At 39.3% G+C, this 16,858-nt stretch overlaps 2 protein-coding genes across 2 annotated transcripts; one reads left to right on the top strand and one right to left on the bottom strand.

Moving 5' to 3' along the window:
* Positions 1-2,837: 2,837 nt before the first annotated feature.
* On the top strand, positions 2,838-4,053 carry LOC103994227 (vignain-like). Its single transcript, XM_065081375.1, has 4 exons — positions 2,838-3,282; positions 3,359-3,585; positions 3,668-3,808; positions 3,889-4,053. The coding sequence occupies exons 1-4, from the start codon at positions 2,838-2,840 to the stop codon at positions 4,051-4,053; spliced, it is 978 nt and encodes a 325-aa protein (XP_064937447.1).
* A 6,619-nt stretch (positions 4,054-10,672) lies between these two features.
* LOC135588973 (carbonic anhydrase Nec1-like) lies at positions 10,673-12,374 on the bottom strand. Its single transcript, XM_065081302.1, has 7 exons — positions 12,175-12,374; positions 11,876-12,093; positions 11,679-11,785; positions 11,500-11,605; positions 11,242-11,399; positions 11,104-11,157; positions 10,673-11,002 (listed from the first exon to the last, which is right to left on the bottom strand). The coding sequence occupies exons 1-5, from the start codon at positions 12,272-12,274 to the stop codon at positions 11,250-11,252; spliced, it is 681 nt and encodes a 226-aa protein (XP_064937374.1). The 5' UTR covers positions 12,275-12,374; the 3' UTR covers positions 10,673-11,002; positions 11,104-11,157; positions 11,242-11,249.
* Positions 12,375-16,858: the final 4,484 nt, after the last annotated feature.

Below are 16,858 nucleotides of genomic sequence, written 5' to 3'. Positions count from 1 at the left end.
TGTCTGAGCAAGAACACATGGGATATTCCTCTCATGACGCCGAGAGTGGATGATCCTCTATCGACACTCAATAGCCCTCGTAAGGTTGACTACCACTCCCAATGACCAGCTGTACTAGATCTGGGACAGCCAAACCTATAAGTCTGGTATCAAAGAGTGGAGCACTTATACATGACATCCTTGGTGTCTCAAGTCTAAGGACCAGATATACCACTAGGACTACGGAATCGCTGTCTGACAATAAGACATCATCAACCATTTAGCATTCCGTAAGCGGATCAATCAGTGAACTCATTTTCCAATGAGCACCTGTACTATATCCCTAGTGTCCCTACACGAGCAGCTATGAGACCAACTGCATCCATCATATGGACGGGTATACAGCACACCAGTCTGTCCGGTTATCACGATGTCCCTCTCGAGTACCTATGACCGGGATTATTTAGGATATGTGTTTAAAGGTGAATCGATCTCATTATCATGATCTCATCATGATCCGATTCCCATTGCACAAATCCAAGGACATCACAATATATATATGCATATATGCAATAGTTATAAAGTGATATATGCCAACATATAATAAGCAAAAAGATTCTGTATCAAGTCACACGTGCCATCACTCACGTGATTGGCTTGCTAGGCACCTATGACTAGCGGTTTTCTGTAGTCTGCTTCCGCTCACCAAAACGTCAGCCATCTTAGCCCCTTTGAACATCTCGGGTGGCACAAGGCTAGATGGGGCTTCGGTATAGTGTTGGGCATTGAACAACCTTTCACAAGTTCACACGTTACATTGACGGGAACTTGTTGTCACGCTCGGCACCCGGTGAGCAGCTGTTTGTGGACTTGCAGCTGTTCGTTCAACCCTCTAAAGTCCTTGTTTTCCCCCTCTCCCTCTTTTCTCTTATGCACGCAAGGTGCTCGCTGAATTGCTTGTAAAGCTTCCCCTTTCACGAGACGTCGGGACTTGTCCGTCGCTCACTCTTCGAACTAATCAACTTTCTCTTTTTACAAGTCCTTCAGGACCTGCAAGAGGTCACAAGTAGGATGATCTTTGCGGAGCAATATCATAAGGGCAAAGCGTGAGTTAGGCAACGCAAGCTAAGTTCGTGTCTTTGCCGCAAGGGTGCCTCGCGACTTAGGCAACGCAAGCTAAGTTCACGTCGTGGCCACAAGGGTGCCTCACGCCTTAGGAAATTCCAGCTAAGGTCATGAGAGATCGACCGAAGGAGAGAATAGCTAACTTGGCACACGACGGACAATCAACTCCGCGTCGTCTGGGCCGTGCAAGTCAGTATCGCATGACAGAAGTCTGCATTGGTCGACTCGCACCGTCAGGAATGTATGGGTTGGTCGCTCACGTGATTGCACCAAATAAAGACAACGACGAGCATTAATGACTTGTGCACCTTTGGGTCGGCTCCATAGGTATAAAAGCCAACCCTCTAGTCTAGGAAAAGGGATCGAACCCTTTACAATACAGAAACCACTTGCTAACTTAAATATCGAAGGGGTTGAGTCGGGAATCCCTCCCCTCTCGATAACGACCAATCATGCAAAAACGTGACGTAGGGGGGTTGACTCAAGTCCCACCTCGAGTCAATCACAAAGACACAACAGAAGCTTAAGAGCCAACCTCCCAACCCAACCTCGTTCCTCTTTCCTCCTTGCTTAAGAATCCACATGCACCATCTTACGCTCTCGACACAAAATCAAATCGTATCGATCCCCGAATCATCTGTTATGAAGGACCACAACCCGAGGAAAGAGTCGGGTTAAGTGAAAATACCTCATTGGGGATAGGATTGAAATGCCACCACCACAAGGAGATAATGAGTTCTCGTATACGGTACAAAGAAAACTCGAAACTGAACAAGCTTATACTTGAAATTGGGCCTTTCTGATTGGGGTTTTTGTGTAGAAGACATGGCCATTAGAAAAGCAATTTTAATATGTACTTTATTATCAAACAAAAGAACAAGGTACCTTTTTTTGTTAAATATTGTGGGTTCTTTTATTTTGTAGTTGTTTCTTTGGTGAAGATGTGCTGTTCCAAGTCAAACCTTGCCTTGATGTTTGTAACTTTTCCAAACTTCGCTAGGGATTCTGTGAAGTGAACTTGCCAGTTGAGAAGTTCTAGCAATTAGTGTAATGTAAATTTCTTTTAGATAAACGGTGCCAAATTATTTCAGGTGTTATTTTGATCAATTTGTACATGAAATTTGTAATATATATGCAATTTTCTTATCAAATCTAAGAATGTGAAAAGATGAGCATCTTTTCCAACTTCCAGTTTGATCACGACTTCCAGAGAATCCTCGTCGAGGAAGATGCCAAAGCTCAATATAGTAATGAATTATGGAATGCTTCATCTGAAGCTGTAGAAAAGCTATTCTTAGAGACTTACCTATCGAGTTAATCTTTAGTCTTATTTATGCTACATTTTGATCAATATAATTCATCGAGCTATATGAGGCTTCATAATATCCATCTCTTTCCCTAATCAAACGCTAATTGCGATTTGGATATGCAACCTCACAGTTCCCATTTCTATAGGACTACACACTCTTCTCCCATATTGGCTTGGAAGCTTCTGCCCGAACCCATGCACATCAAACTACCCGAAGAGGATACCTTTTCGACGTATGCATGCATGCATGCATCGCTTAAGAAGATGCCAATAACAGTTACGTAAAAGTGAGCCTCTCCCATGACCATGCCCTAATCTCCTAACCGCCCAGTCGTCATGCTTCACTCCCAACATCTCTATAGATACCTCCTCCGATCCCTAACCCTACCTCCATCCTGTGTTTGGTTTCTCCTCGTTCACCACCATGAGAAGAGCATTCTTGTTCGCTGCCGTTCTCGTTGCGTTGGCCTTCGCAATGGGCACGAGCATTCCCATCACTGGAGATGACATCGCGTCGGAGGAGAAGCTCTGGGACTTGTACGAGAGGTGGCAGAGCCACCATGGCGTGTCACGCAGCGTCGACGAGAAGCGCATCCGCTTTGATGTTTTTAAAGAGAACGCTAAGTTCGTGTTCGCGTCCAACAAGATAGCCAAGCCTTACAAGCTTAGCCTCAACAAGTTCGGCGACATGGCGAGGGAGGAGTTCAAGAGGACGTACGCAGGGACGAGGATTCGTCGCCGCAGCACTCTGAGAGGAAGCGCGAGCCTCAAAGGGTACTTCTTATACAAGAACGTCACCGATGTAACTCCTACCGTCGACTGGAGGCAGAAGGGTGCCGTCACTGCTATCAAAGACCAAGGCAAATGCGGTGAGCTCGAAATATTTTATTTTTTTGTTGATGTGCTCGATCGAAATAACTGAAAATTTAGTATGAATTGTTGCAGGAAGTTGCTGGGCCTTCTCGACAGTAGTTTCGGTGGAGGGAATAAACCAGATCAGAACCAACGAGCTTATCTCCTTGTCAGAGCAACAACTGGTGGATTGCGACACCAACACCAACAAAGGGTGCGATGGAGGTATGATGGATGATGCATTCGACTTCATCGAAAGAAATGGAGGGATCACAACAGAGGAAAACTATCCTTATGTAGCTCGACAAGAACAATGCAAAGTAAAAAGAGTTACATGTTAATTTGCTTAGTTGTAGTCATTATCTTCTTCGTAAACTCTATACATATCATTGTTATTTATAGGAGAGATCTCCTGCGGTTGTGATCGATGGATATGAGGACGTTCCCGTCAACGACGAGGATGCGTTGCTGAGAGCAGTGGCGAACCAACCTGTATCAGTAGCAATCGAAGCAAGCGGTCAGGACTTCCAGTTCTACTCCGAGGTATGCACAACTCTCATCCATGCTTCTCTTTTGATGTAAACAGGTTTCAAAGACAACACTTTTCTGCTGCTTTGGTTTAGGGTGTCTTCACAGGGAGCTGTGGAACAGAGTTGGATCATGGAGTGGCCAACGTAGGCTATGGGACATCTAAGGATGGGATGAAGTACTGGATAGTGAAGAACTCATGGGGACCAGAGTGGGGGGAAGAGGGCTCATACAAGATATCCTTAGTGTCTCAAGTCTGAGGACCAAATGTACTACCAGGACTACGGAATCACTATTTGACAATAAGGCATCAACCAATCAGTATTCCGTGAGTGAATCAATCAGTGAACTCATTCTCCAATGAGCACCTGCATTGTATCCTTAATGTCCCCACACGAGCAGCTATGAGACCAGCTGCCTCCATATACAGTATACCAATCTATCCAGTTATCTCGATGTCCCACTCGAGTAACCTATGACTAGGATTATTTAAGGACTGTGTTTAAAGACGAATCGGTCTCATTATCATGATATCATCACGATCCGATTTCCATTATACAAATCTACGGGCATCACAATATATATGCATATATGCAATAAGCAATATAAAGTGATAAAAATATCAAAATATAATAAATAAAAAGAATACTTATCATGTCACACGTGCAATCACTCACATGATTAGCTTTCAAAGCACCTATGACTAGCAATCTCCCACTTGACCTAAAGTCAATTACCTATTGTTTGATCTCCATCAGACCCCTATGATGCTCAAGGACAATATGAGACAACAACTTTGTTAGTAGATCTACGATGTTATCCTCGGATGGAACTCTTTCCACTGCTATATCTCCTTAGGCCACGATCTCTCTAATAACCTGGAACCTTCTCATAACACTTCTGATGAGACCCAGGTTCCCTCATTTGAGCAATCGTCCCATAGTTGTCGCAATATAAGGGAATTGGCTCCTTGCTGTCCAGCATAACTCATAAAATATGTGATGAACTTATTCATCCAGACTCCCTCCTTTGCTGCCTCTGTTACAACAATGTACTCTACCTCTATGGTCTAGTTAGCAGTAGTATCTTGCTTGGAACTCTTCCAACATACTGCTCCTATATTCAGGGTGAACATATACCCCAAATTAGACTTACCATTATCGACATCAGACTGAAAACTCGAGTCTATGTAGCCTTTAACCCTGAGGCTACTACCTCCATATACCGGTAAAAGATCCTTAGTCCTTCTCAAGTACTTAAAGGATACACTTTACTGATTTCCAATACTCTTAGCCTAGATCCGCCTGATACCTGCTCGTGACACTCAGAGCATGCACTATATCAAGCCTGATACATAGCATGACATAAATGATAGACCCTATCGTTGAAGCATATGGTATCTTTGCTAGTCATAAGTGCTCAGCAAACCAATTACGTGAGTGATAGCATGTGTGACTTGACACGGAATCTTTTTACTTATTATATTTTGGCATTTATCACTTTATATTGACTATTGCATATAAGCATATATATATATTGTGATGTCTTTAGATCTATGCAATGAGAATCGGATCATGATGAGATCACGATAATGAGATTGATTCACCTTTAAACATAGATCCTAAATAATCCCGGTCATAGGTTACTCGAGAGAGACATCTGTCACGACCCCCCCCCCCCCCCCCACACCCCCCCGAATTATCGCATTCAGGAGGTGTGACCCTGTCTAAAATCAATAATATTATAATTCATCGTCAATTCAATCCAGGATCCAATCTAAAAATTTGAGGATACTAAGAAACCATTCAAATCAATATTCACAATTTATAAACCTGTACGTTTCATAAATCATACTCCACTTCACTCAAAGATTCATAAAATCCAAAGGCAACTCAACTAAACATCAACCACAACACCAATCCATAATCGTAGAAATATATATAATCACAAAAAAATAATTATTTAACATGAGTTCATATCCTCATACAACTTAAACTTATCATTCCATAAACATGAGCGGTCCTTTAAACTTTTACAACACATAAGTATCAACATATCCTTAATATTATATCAGAAGTAAAGTATACTATACAACAAAAACCTATCAACCAACAAAGCTTAGCCCAAAAATCTTCTAGCCTTTCACTGCTTCAACCCAATTCTAGCTTTTCAATGCATGACAAACTATCCTGAAAAATTTATATAATAACGGGGTGAGCATAAAGAGCTCAGCAAGCGACTAACATATCCATGGCGATAGGAGAAGTTCAAGCAGGCTTAGTATCAAGATAACAAAAGCAGAAATAAAAGTGTTCATTTGAAATCATCTCATTTGATATAAAAATCACAAAGGGTTACCTCATTCGAAAACAGGTGTTAGACATAACAAACAATAGGAGAAAGGAAATTGGAGTATTTCATTGGCAAATGAAGCATTTAGGCATGTATCAAATGGCACATGAAGCATTTAGGTGTATATCAAAGGCGTAAGATTGTTTTAGAGCATAACAATGACATACGAAACACTCTAAAGTATAATAAGTGAACCGAATAATAAACACTAGCTTGTATGTCATTTTTGATATAGCATGCATTCCATTTTTATCCAAAGCATAAATATAAAACATAGAGGGCGTTGTGGGACCACATACATAATGTGATTCATCCATTTCTGGATGACCACCAAGCATAAGTCTTCCACGTCTGGGAGCTCCATCCACCCACGTCTGAGTGAAGTCAATGGGGCTGGCAGAGCAATCGCGAGCTCTAAGCATAACTCCATTTACCATTTCTGGCAAAAGTTCACAATATCCCACAAGACATCAGAGTACAAAAGGGTAGTAGGAACAATAACATTGGCACATATAAAGCATTACATAATAAATTTCAGACATACAACAATTTCAGACATACAACAATTTCAGGATGAACAATACAAGAATTTCAAAGAACTAATATAAAGTTCAATTGAAGAAGAATTTAGCAGAAATCAAATTTTCAATTAGATGAAACTTGAATAGGCAAAACTCAACAAAGTTTTCAATTTTGGCAGAATTTGAATGGTACATTTCCTGATTTGTTTGAGTGACCAAGCATGCTCCAATTCACTAAAAATAGGTGTAATTGGAAAGCAGTATCAATCTATTTTCAGATGAACTCAGATTTATAATTTTTGAGTTCCTAACAGGAAGTTACAACAAATAGAGTAAAGGAAGGTCAAAATTGATCATATCTGTTTTTGCAGAATTGATAGAATCAATTTAAATAGATGTTTCAGAAGGTAAATATACTTCAAAATATCCAAATTAAGTGTTAAAAGAAAGATATGAGAATCTAGTTTCCAAAGAATCAAGTTTTACATAATTCAGAATTTTCACTAGAGAGTTACGAGGAATTTAGTAACAGAAGGTCTATTTTACCTAATACATGAGGTCTTTTCATTCATATGTTTGGATAAGTAAATTTACTCCATATTGATGCAGCAAAGTCATGGACTTAGCTGGAGTTGCCTAAGTCGTGAAGCACCCTTGCGCTAACTCTTTAGACTTAGCTAGGATTACCTAAGTCATGAGGCGCCCTTGCGACATATGTGTCCGCAAACGGTCAGCCTAGTTGCAATCTTGTATAGGTTCCAAAGGACCTGTAAAATAGAAAGTTGATTAGATTGAAAATGAGCGATGGACAAGTCTTGACGTCTCGCGAAGAGGGAAGCTTTACAAGCAATTCAGCGAGTACCTTGAGTGTGAGAGAGAAAAGAGAGGAAGGAGAAAACAAGGACTTTATAAGGTAAAACGAACAATTGTAAGTCCACAAACAACTGCTCATCGGGTGTCGGGCATGAAGACAAGTTCCTATCAAGTTAACATGCGAACTTATGAAGATTGTTCAATGCCTAATACTATACCGAAACCCCATCCTCCATGGTGCCACCCAAGGGGTTTTAGGGTGCTGAGATGGCTAACGTTTTGCATGCAATTGCGATCTATAGAAAATAGGTTATGACATGTAAAAACGAAGCCATTTTGGGTAGTTTTGCTCGGCGCAACGAGCGATCGCATTGTAGCATTGCAACCTATTTGAACATATATTTTTATAAACAAAAACATACAAAATTAAGACAAAACATGTCGCTAGGAGCCAAGTTACCCATTACCATACATGTAAATAATGTGGAAAAAATTAGTGCAAGATTAATATAAAAGAATAGTACTAGATTATACAGGTTTTCTTCCCCCTCTCTTAACAGTATCATCCAATTGGGCATGTAAGCTTTGCAAAATCCCTAAGAATGTGACGACCAAGTCCAAAGGCATGAAAACAAATATACCACCTAGAGCAACAAAAAAAGAGTACAACTAAAAAAACAAATAATACAAAAGTTAGTAGATGAATATATTTCCTCAAGCCACAGAGAATTGCTCGTGCAGCGCTACAGGCAAGCAAAGAAATCGTAGTCCATCCGTAATATATGATGCCTATAGTGCACGAGATACTTTGAACTGCAAAAGTTCGTCTTCTGGAATGAAAGTGTAGTCAATACAGCATATCATGATCCATAAGCGACATGTCCGCACAGACATACACTGACCAGTAGAAGTTTCTTATTTTAATTAACTTTTATTATTTGAATGCAGCATTCCAAAGTAAAAATTCTAGACAAGCAATATTTTCCAACCAACAAATTCATGCTGAGACTGAGTAATGGATATTAGGAATCAAGGTTGTAGAGGATTTACACTCTTCATCTCCACTCTTCATATCATTTTCCAAGTATACCAGAATAGGAGTTCCACATAAGCTACTTGGTCATTTGTAGTCTAGCAAACTTCATAAGCCTACTACGTATTTTGTTGAGTTCAAATAGTTGCTCAAGCTCTAATCAGCAACACTGACATTATATGTAAAAAAGCTTGATCAAGAATTAGTATTGGTTATAACCGATATATATGGTATAATTTAGAGATCACAATTTAGGTCGAAATGGCCATGTAAAAAGATCATCCAAAATTAAATGTTAGTGCAGATTTAGATTAAAAAAAGACCATCTTATTCCCATGTTTTCCCACTAATGTTGAGGTTTCCATTGACAGGAATTTCCCTTCAGTCTTATAGTATATATGATGACCTTTTTACAAGTTAAACCTGAATATGTATCTAGATTTCACAATCATTTCTTTTCCATGAGAAACTTAAATATTTAAGTTAATGCCTATATATCTACATGCTGGTCAAATGCAGAACTTTTTCTACAATCCAAAATTCTCGTTCATCAAAATTTACATATTGATGCTAGCTATCGGCGGTTCCGCTCACCCCGATGGAAGTGGCCTGGCCCTTCGCCCAGTGGAGACTTGATCTCCTCGGCCTCTTCCCTCCGATTTCGGGACAACGACGCTTCCTTATAGTAGGGGTCGACTACTTCACAAAATGGGTTGAGGCCGAACTTTTGGCCTCCATCACCGAGAAACAAGTTAGAAGTTTCACTTGGAAGAACATTATCACGTGATTCGGAATTTTGAGAGCCATCGTCACCGACAATGGAGCTCAGTTCAACAACACCAAGTTCAGGGCCTATTGCCAGTCATACGGGATACAATTAAGATTCAGTTCGATCGCGCACCCCCAAACCAACGGTTAAGCCGGGTAATAACCGAGATGCCCCCGCCTCGTTCTATCAAAGAGGTGCAGCGCCTCCCTGGAAAGTTGGCAGCGCTCAGTAGATTCATATCATGATCGGGCGACAAGTGCCTCCCCTTCTTCCGGGCACTACGACAGGTCAAAAGCTTCACGTGGACCCCGGAGTACGAAGATGCATTCGAAAGGCTAAAGGCGTGCCTCCTCCGCTTGCCCCAACTCGCCTCCCCCGAACCAGGAGAAACCCTTGGTCTTTACCTGGCGGCCTCGGCATAGGAGGTTAGCTTGGTGTTAGTTCAGGAGACGCCACCGATGCAACAACCTATCTACTACGTTAGCCACGTCCTCAATGGGGCCGAAATACGGTATTCCCCACTTTCAACCCCTCTAGAGATATATCCAGATATATGCCCAAGAATTAAATTAAAACCAATATGATGATTTTGATTTGACATGCTAATGATATAATATGTTAAAGAAGATAACAAGATTTTGCAACAAGAGACTGACCACTGGAAGTACTGTATATGAAACTACTTCTATCATTCAGAGTAATACTGCATTACAAAATACCAAGCTCTCCAATTTACATCAATCTTAGTCAGAAATAGTTTATATTTTGCATCTACTAACAGTCTCAAATTACATATTTAATTGAAATATAAAAAGTAACTCTCAACAGACATTCATCAACATGCTATAATAGTACTACAATCAGTGTCCACACAAATACATCATTACCGGACGAATGGATGATGGTCCGGTAATGATGTATTTACTTATTTGTTTTTGCTAATTCCTTGTTGTTCTGCTAATCATGTATTTACTTTATATTCTTCATGAGAAATTGTCAGATAAAACATGCTCGGTCCTACTCATTTTTCCTGCCAATGAAGACAGGCAAATTATGGTCTTGTCCATAAACAAGATTGATTCAAATATTTGTGGATGCCATGAACATGATACCAATTATTGATGGAGGGATATGACTTCGTTGAACACGTCCCACAAATCTGATCTGGCTTCTTCCTCAAGTTTCGTATTCTATATCTCACCTCCATCAAAATTACACACAAGTCTGTAGCTACAAAAGTCTTGGTCGGAGGAGGTAATAGCCTGCAGCCTCGGTTCCCAAGAAAAAGTTCTTTCTAGTACAGCTCTCGTGATCCAAAGATCTGATTTCTAGTGACGCTCAGTGTGTTTCCCATAAGAAACATATCTCTCTTGGCTGTATTTGATCTTTAATTTCCCAAAGAAAAAAAAAACAAGCTTATTAGGTAATCAAACGCGATGTTCCTTGCGTGCCATTTATTTCCGGACAACAGACATTGGCATATTACATAGTACTATTTTTTACTGGTAGATAGATGGCTTCTACCGCAGCAATAACGAAAGAGTGGCTGGTAGATACATAGTAGAAGTAGCAACCCCATTTCATCATCCTTTTCAGGCATGGAAGTGTGCGTCGTAGGCATCCGCAGTTTCGCTTTAAGAGCTGGCATGGTCTTCGTGCGGCGGCTTGTACATGTACACGTTGCGTCCATTGATGGGCTGAACTGGTCTTGCGTTGTCCTTCTGCGAGAACGAGGGTTGATGGAAGACGATGATGGTTAGGCAATGCAAGAAACAAAACGCTTCATCTTATGCATGGGAAAAAGATCAAACACCACACGTACATCATGCACGGGAATCCTCAGCGACGCCAGTTGACTCTCCGTTACGCTCTTCACCTAAACAACAACATACGATTCGGAGAATGATCATTCGACTTCCATGAGGAGATGGTAAAGGAGTGGCGGTAGGCACACGCGTACCTCTTTCATCACCGTCCATGTAACTGCTCACCGCAAGGTGGGGTTGTCAAAGAGCCACTGTACCTGAAGTATGATTCTCTCTCACCTATAAGAGGTGGGCGGATAGTCCCCACATTCACATTGTCCTGTGTCTGGAGAGCTATTAGGCCCTCCGACAACTGTGCCAAAAGAGACCGAAAGGAGAAAGAAGGAAGGAGTTAGTCCAGCAGCTGACGTGAGAGACATATTCAAGTCAGGCCATTGGTGGGGAATGCGAACCTGGTGCAAGAGAGGATCCGCAAATGGACCAAACTCGTACAACATGCCAATGACTGCTATTTCTCCCGCCGGAGTAGTGTGCACCATGTGCAACTCCAAGGGATACCTGTCGACAAAACTAGGAGTTGAGCTTGCGGATCGCTGGATCTACAAGTAGCAATTACCCTTGTAGTTCGAACCTTTTGCCATAGAGTTCATGCTCGGACGGTGAGTGCCAGTGGCACTGCCGGAGATGGAATGTCTTCTCGCCGATCACAAGATCTCCTGGCGACCACCTCCAATTCACCTGACACGCATGCAACATCACAGAGAACGTAGGATTCAGTACTGTTAAAGCCAAGACATGAGGGCATTCCGGACTCTGTTTCTCGATTACCAGGATCTCATGCCCCTTGTTCTGCAAGAAAGCAGGTCTGGTGCCGTAATTTGTTCTCAAGCTCCCCAGTGATGTGCTGACGATGATATTGCTTGGTTTAATCGAAATGGGTGATTGTTGTTCTCCAGTTTTGCACGTCTCCCATTCTTCATGAAGGTCTCCCCAATGTTGAGGTCCGAGCTCGTTACATGGATTGTAGCTGTACTCCCAATCAGCTCCTACCAGTAAAACGAGATGACTCAGTCAAAGAGGCCTAAATTTACATGAGACCTAAAGCATGGTCTTAGAAGGCCACTCACCGACACCACTTGCTTCCGTTGCCATGACATGTGATTGGAGGACGACGAGGAGGGCTAGTGAAGCACGCAGCCATTGGAATGGAATTCTAGAGTTCCTCATGCTCGGAGATACAGGAGGAATCGGTGCAGGTTATGTGATCGCAGTGCGCTTCTTCTTATATAGAGATCGAGTGTGCATGAACAGATGCTGAAACCCGGTGGTAACATGGAAACGTTTACGAAGACAGTGGATTAGCCCTCACCATGTTGTCGCCATTTTAGTAGTACTTCGTCCTTTGATGAAGACTTTGTCTTCTCTTCCACCGCTCACGTTTTTCAGATGACAACGTCCTTACCCTATTAAATGTCAATATGCCTTCTCCACAAGATTGATAATGAAGAGGTTTAGTAACACTTGACAACCTAATGATATCTCATTATTATTCTTTCGACAGATTCATCCACTAGCTTTGTCGTCTCGATCACTAGCTTTGTCGCATGCATGGAAGAAAACTGGGGGGCGGCTAACGTGAAAAACATGAAGCATCAATCTGACAAGATTGGGATAAGCTTTATCCTACGTTTCACAGCATGCAAATGTGGCTTGTGACCTATCTCCTCTCAACTTTGAATGATGCTATGGATAGTAAATGTTGCTGACACAAGTCTGTACTGTGGCTAGTGGTAATGGTTGGACCAGCATCTTTCTTATGGAAAGCACGCAGCAAATGCTACTAATAGGCCAAATAAGTACCCATGTGATTGTCTACCACAAAGTTTCATGAGAGTTACAATCTTGCTTCAACTTTATTTTCCCTTTTTTTTTTGACGAATGATGAGGATGTTAGTCCGTGATGTATCAGATATAAAAAAATTAAAATTTCATCTAATAATTTATACTAATCTGTAGAATATTATGTAGATACGGAACCTGTCAGTTAATTTCCTGCTGTAACAGAGTGAGATGATATAAATCTGAATGTGCTATTATTGATCCGAGAAAACTCATAGTGAAGAAGACGATGTGGTGTTATGTTGATATCTACTCATTGGAGACTATTCGTCATCAAAAACTCAAGTCTGCCACAAAATGTGCATTTTTGTTGCTATATCACGATAAGAAAGATAGAACAATATAGTCACCGTTTGAATCATGCTTTTTTGCCTCTCATAAACTCCGGACACAAGCTTTTGCTTTTTGTCGACCAAAGTAAACTAGAAAGCTTCATCTTCACCGGCTGTCACTAAAGGCTGCTAGTTATAGCTATCGGCAACACAAAGTAAATAGAAGACAACGGCTTGCAACTTCTACATGAGTACTTAGATAGATAGGGAGATCAAAGACATGTAATACGAATTAATAGCAAAAAAGGAGCTTTGTAGGAGCTTCATTTTCTATCTGCAACACCGAGTAGGTTGTAGCTCAGACATAATCATTTATTCTTCGGCTATGTGAATAGTTACTGCGGGCGAAGGTCAATCGACTTATTTAGTGACCAACTAAACTTTTGTGCTATCATGATAATTGAGGATCACTGTGACTATATATATACATATACTATATATAAAGATTTTCTTAAGAAATATTTATATTTTAGATTTTTCTCAATCGGAACCTCCCTTTTGTTTTTTGTTTCTAAACAGTATCTTTAATTATAAATAAATAAATTATTTCTTAAAAATATTTTCGTCTGTTATTGTGTTTTAGCCTATTGTAGTATTTTTAACTTGTTATAGTATTTTAGCCACCGTAATAAAAACACTATAAAAATTACTCGAAAACATCATAAATAATCTAAATGAACTCGTAACCTTAAAAAAACTAACTATAAGCCTAAAAATGTTATATTGTAATGATTCATAAATAATGACAATCAAAGAAATATAATATGATACCACTTGTAGTATTTTTCAATAATGTTTATAGCATTTTCAGTACCTTAATAAGATACTATAAATGAGCCAAATGAAAATACTGTAATAATAAAAAAATTGGTAGAATTTTTTTTAAAGATATTTTAGTTATTTTTTAAATTATAGGTACTGTTTGAAAAAAAACAAAAGAGGGAATATCTTTTCTGAAATACCCAACATATGAATATTTTTTAGAAAAATTATCCATATATATATATATATACATATATATATACATATATATACACATATATATATACATACACACACACACACACACACACACACATATATATATATATATATATATATATATATATATATATATATATATATACATATACATATATACATATATACATATACATATATATAATGTTTTGGTATTATCTTCTTCCTATGGATTCAAGAACATAGTGAATGTCATAGTTCTCTCTCTCTCTCTCTCTCTCTCTATAGGACATTGATCAAAAGATCCAGACATCCATTACATGTTGTTGTGAAGCTATCCATGACACAAAGTAAATACTTGAAAGCATTTGCTCTCTCCACCGAACAAATTTGACATATCCTATAGTGTAGTAGCAGATAACATTTAAGGGCAGTAGGGCTTTGTGTGTGCTTACAAAGATCACCAAACATCCTTCGGTACTCATCGATCGATATCTAGTGGTGTGAATCTGCTGACATGCCCAGAGTGTGTGCACATCATACTTGTTGTTCTTAGCATTATTATTACTATTATTATCATTGGCATTCTTTTATAGCTCCAAAAGGATAGCCAAATTATAGATCTACAACAGCTTTTCCCTTCTTCTCTCTAGTACTTTTGATGTTCTTCTTGATCTTCTCATTGCTCATTCTAAAGACAACTTTATTATCATCAAGCATGTATCCCTTTCCCTTAACCCCTTGAAGAGAGAAATCCAAGAGATTCTACTCAAGCCTTCTACTTTTAACACTTGTTTTGGAGATGATCATGACCAAACCAAATGTGAGAATAAGTGCAAATGGGATCTTCATTGTTGATAACCTGCAACAAAGCAAAAATTGACCATTTCAATACTAAGATCCTAATATATAAACAAATTTCAAGATATTTATAAGAAAAATAGGTTGGAAATCTTATAGTACCTTTCGATGATGCCCATATGTCTTATGAAACATAGGTTGCATAAGATAATTATCACACTAATTATATATGTCACATGCACCAATGAGACGGGGGAGGATAATAATCATGTCGCAGATGGACAAAATTGATTGCAATTGATACTACATTAATTTAACTATGTCTAACTTTTTATGTTTCTAAAAAAGTTAAGATATATGTTTCTCTCAAATTTCTTTTCGATAAAGATTATTGTCTAATTCTCTACTGACAAAATAATATCTATTTCTACAACTCTACTATCAGCATGATTTGCCAATGTGCTCCATTAGTTTAGAGATGACCAAGAAAAATGGCCCACCACAAGTATACTTATCTTGTAATCCAAATCGGAAAGCTTCTTTGGAAAAGAACAAAGACAATTAGCATGAACTTAGTCAATCTAAAATGATAATGATCAAAGGCTCCATTGTTCTATATACCATGAAAAAAATATCATGTTAAGTTCCTAACTAATAAAATGAACATAATTGTCCAATTATTACATTGTTGTTGTTCATTGCTTTGAATTAATGAAGCATCAAAGTAGTAAGCATAACCAAGCGTAAGTATATACATCATTATAATGATTAGGTTGGCTAAACTGGTGGCTGTCCAAAGATAAGGTCACATTGCTCGTGCAAGAGTCTACAATGAACCCCTCTAAAGACTTCAAGTCATGACTAACTTATAATTGTTTTTTAGCATACATTATGGACCATGCTTGGACTTGTTTTTGATGAATTAAATGATTTGTAAATCTAATTAATGGACAATCACAATATTTGCTTCGGTATTTGGCATAGAAAAACATCAAAACCATAAACCATAGAAGAACAATGGAGGAATCATTTGAAAGCAAACTATCTTGTTTCTTACGCCTTGATTAAGTTCATTGTTTTATGTACTTGTTATGTGTTTTGCAAATGTTCTATGTTCTCATGCTCAACCTTTATTTGTGTATCATGTTCGTGACATATGATTTATCTTTATGCTCATACATAACTCTCATGGTTCATAATAGCCATCAAACATCCATCATCATGAGTCCATCCCTTAGGTTATTTTGGTAAATAAAGACAAGGAGAGAGAGAGAGAGAGAGAGAGAGAGAGAGAGAGAGAGATGCCCCAACATTGTTAGATAAATGTAGGGTTTGCCCCACAAAATAACTCTAGATTTTACATGTAACATATGCACAAAAAGAAACATTGCCTATAACATCATGTATACTGAATTAACTAGCTGCTACCTACTTGTGTATCATAGATTAGAAGACCGACAGGTGGTCTTCCTTTTGGCCATTTGCCCACAATTTTCATGTAAAAAATTGCAAGTGATTTGGAAAGGAGCGGTCTGACTTTGTAAAGGATCGACAACTAAAAATTTTAGTGAATGCCTCATAGCTATCTATCACTCTTAGGAATTGGTACTATGTGGACAGTACATAAAACAAGCCAAGCCAGCCATGGACATTTTATTTTATGTAGTAGTAGTTCAGTACATTGACAGAAAAGCCCCAGCCATCCATGACATAATGATCTAAGCTATACATGGCAGCAAGTACTTGAAAGCATTTGCCCCATATACTGAGCAAATCTTACACATCCTATATACTATTGTAGCAGATAGCAGTTCATGGC

This window comes from Musa acuminata, chromosome BXJ1-8, assembly GCF_036884655.1.
Source record: "Musa acuminata AAA Group cultivar baxijiao chromosome BXJ1-8, Cavendish_Baxijiao_AAA, whole genome shotgun sequence".
NCBI lineage: Eukaryota > Viridiplantae > Streptophyta > Magnoliopsida > Zingiberales > Musaceae > Musa > Musa acuminata.
Note: the sequence above shows the minus strand (reverse complement) of the source record. Positions and strands in the feature narration are given on the sequence as shown.

Excerpts from the sequence above, each read along its gene's own strand:
- LOC135588973 (XM_065081302.1), bottom strand. The coding sequence starts at position 12,274 with ATGAGGAACTCTAGAATTCCATTCCAATGGCTGCGTGCTTCACTAGCC. Across the intron at positions 12,094-12,174 it reads AACGGAAGCAAGTGGTGTCG|GAGCTGATTGGGAGTACAGC; the intron begins GTGAGTGGCCTT and ends TTTTACTGGTAG. Across the intron at positions 11,606-11,678 it reads CATGAACTCTATGGCAAAAG|GTATCCCTTGGAGTTGCACA; the intron begins GTTCGAACTACA and ends TTTTGTCGACAG.
- LOC103994227 (XM_065081375.1), top strand. The coding sequence starts at position 2,838 with ATGAGAAGAGCATTCTTGTTCGCTGCCGTTCTCGTTGCGTTGGCCTTC. Across the intron at positions 3,586-3,667 it reads CTCGACAAGAACAATGCAAA|GAGAGATCTCCTGCGGTTGT; the intron begins GTAAAAAGAGTT and ends TGTTATTTATAG. Across the intron at positions 3,809-3,888 it reads ACTTCCAGTTCTACTCCGAG|GGTGTCTTCACAGGGAGCTG; the intron begins GTATGCACAACT and ends GCTTTGGTTTAG.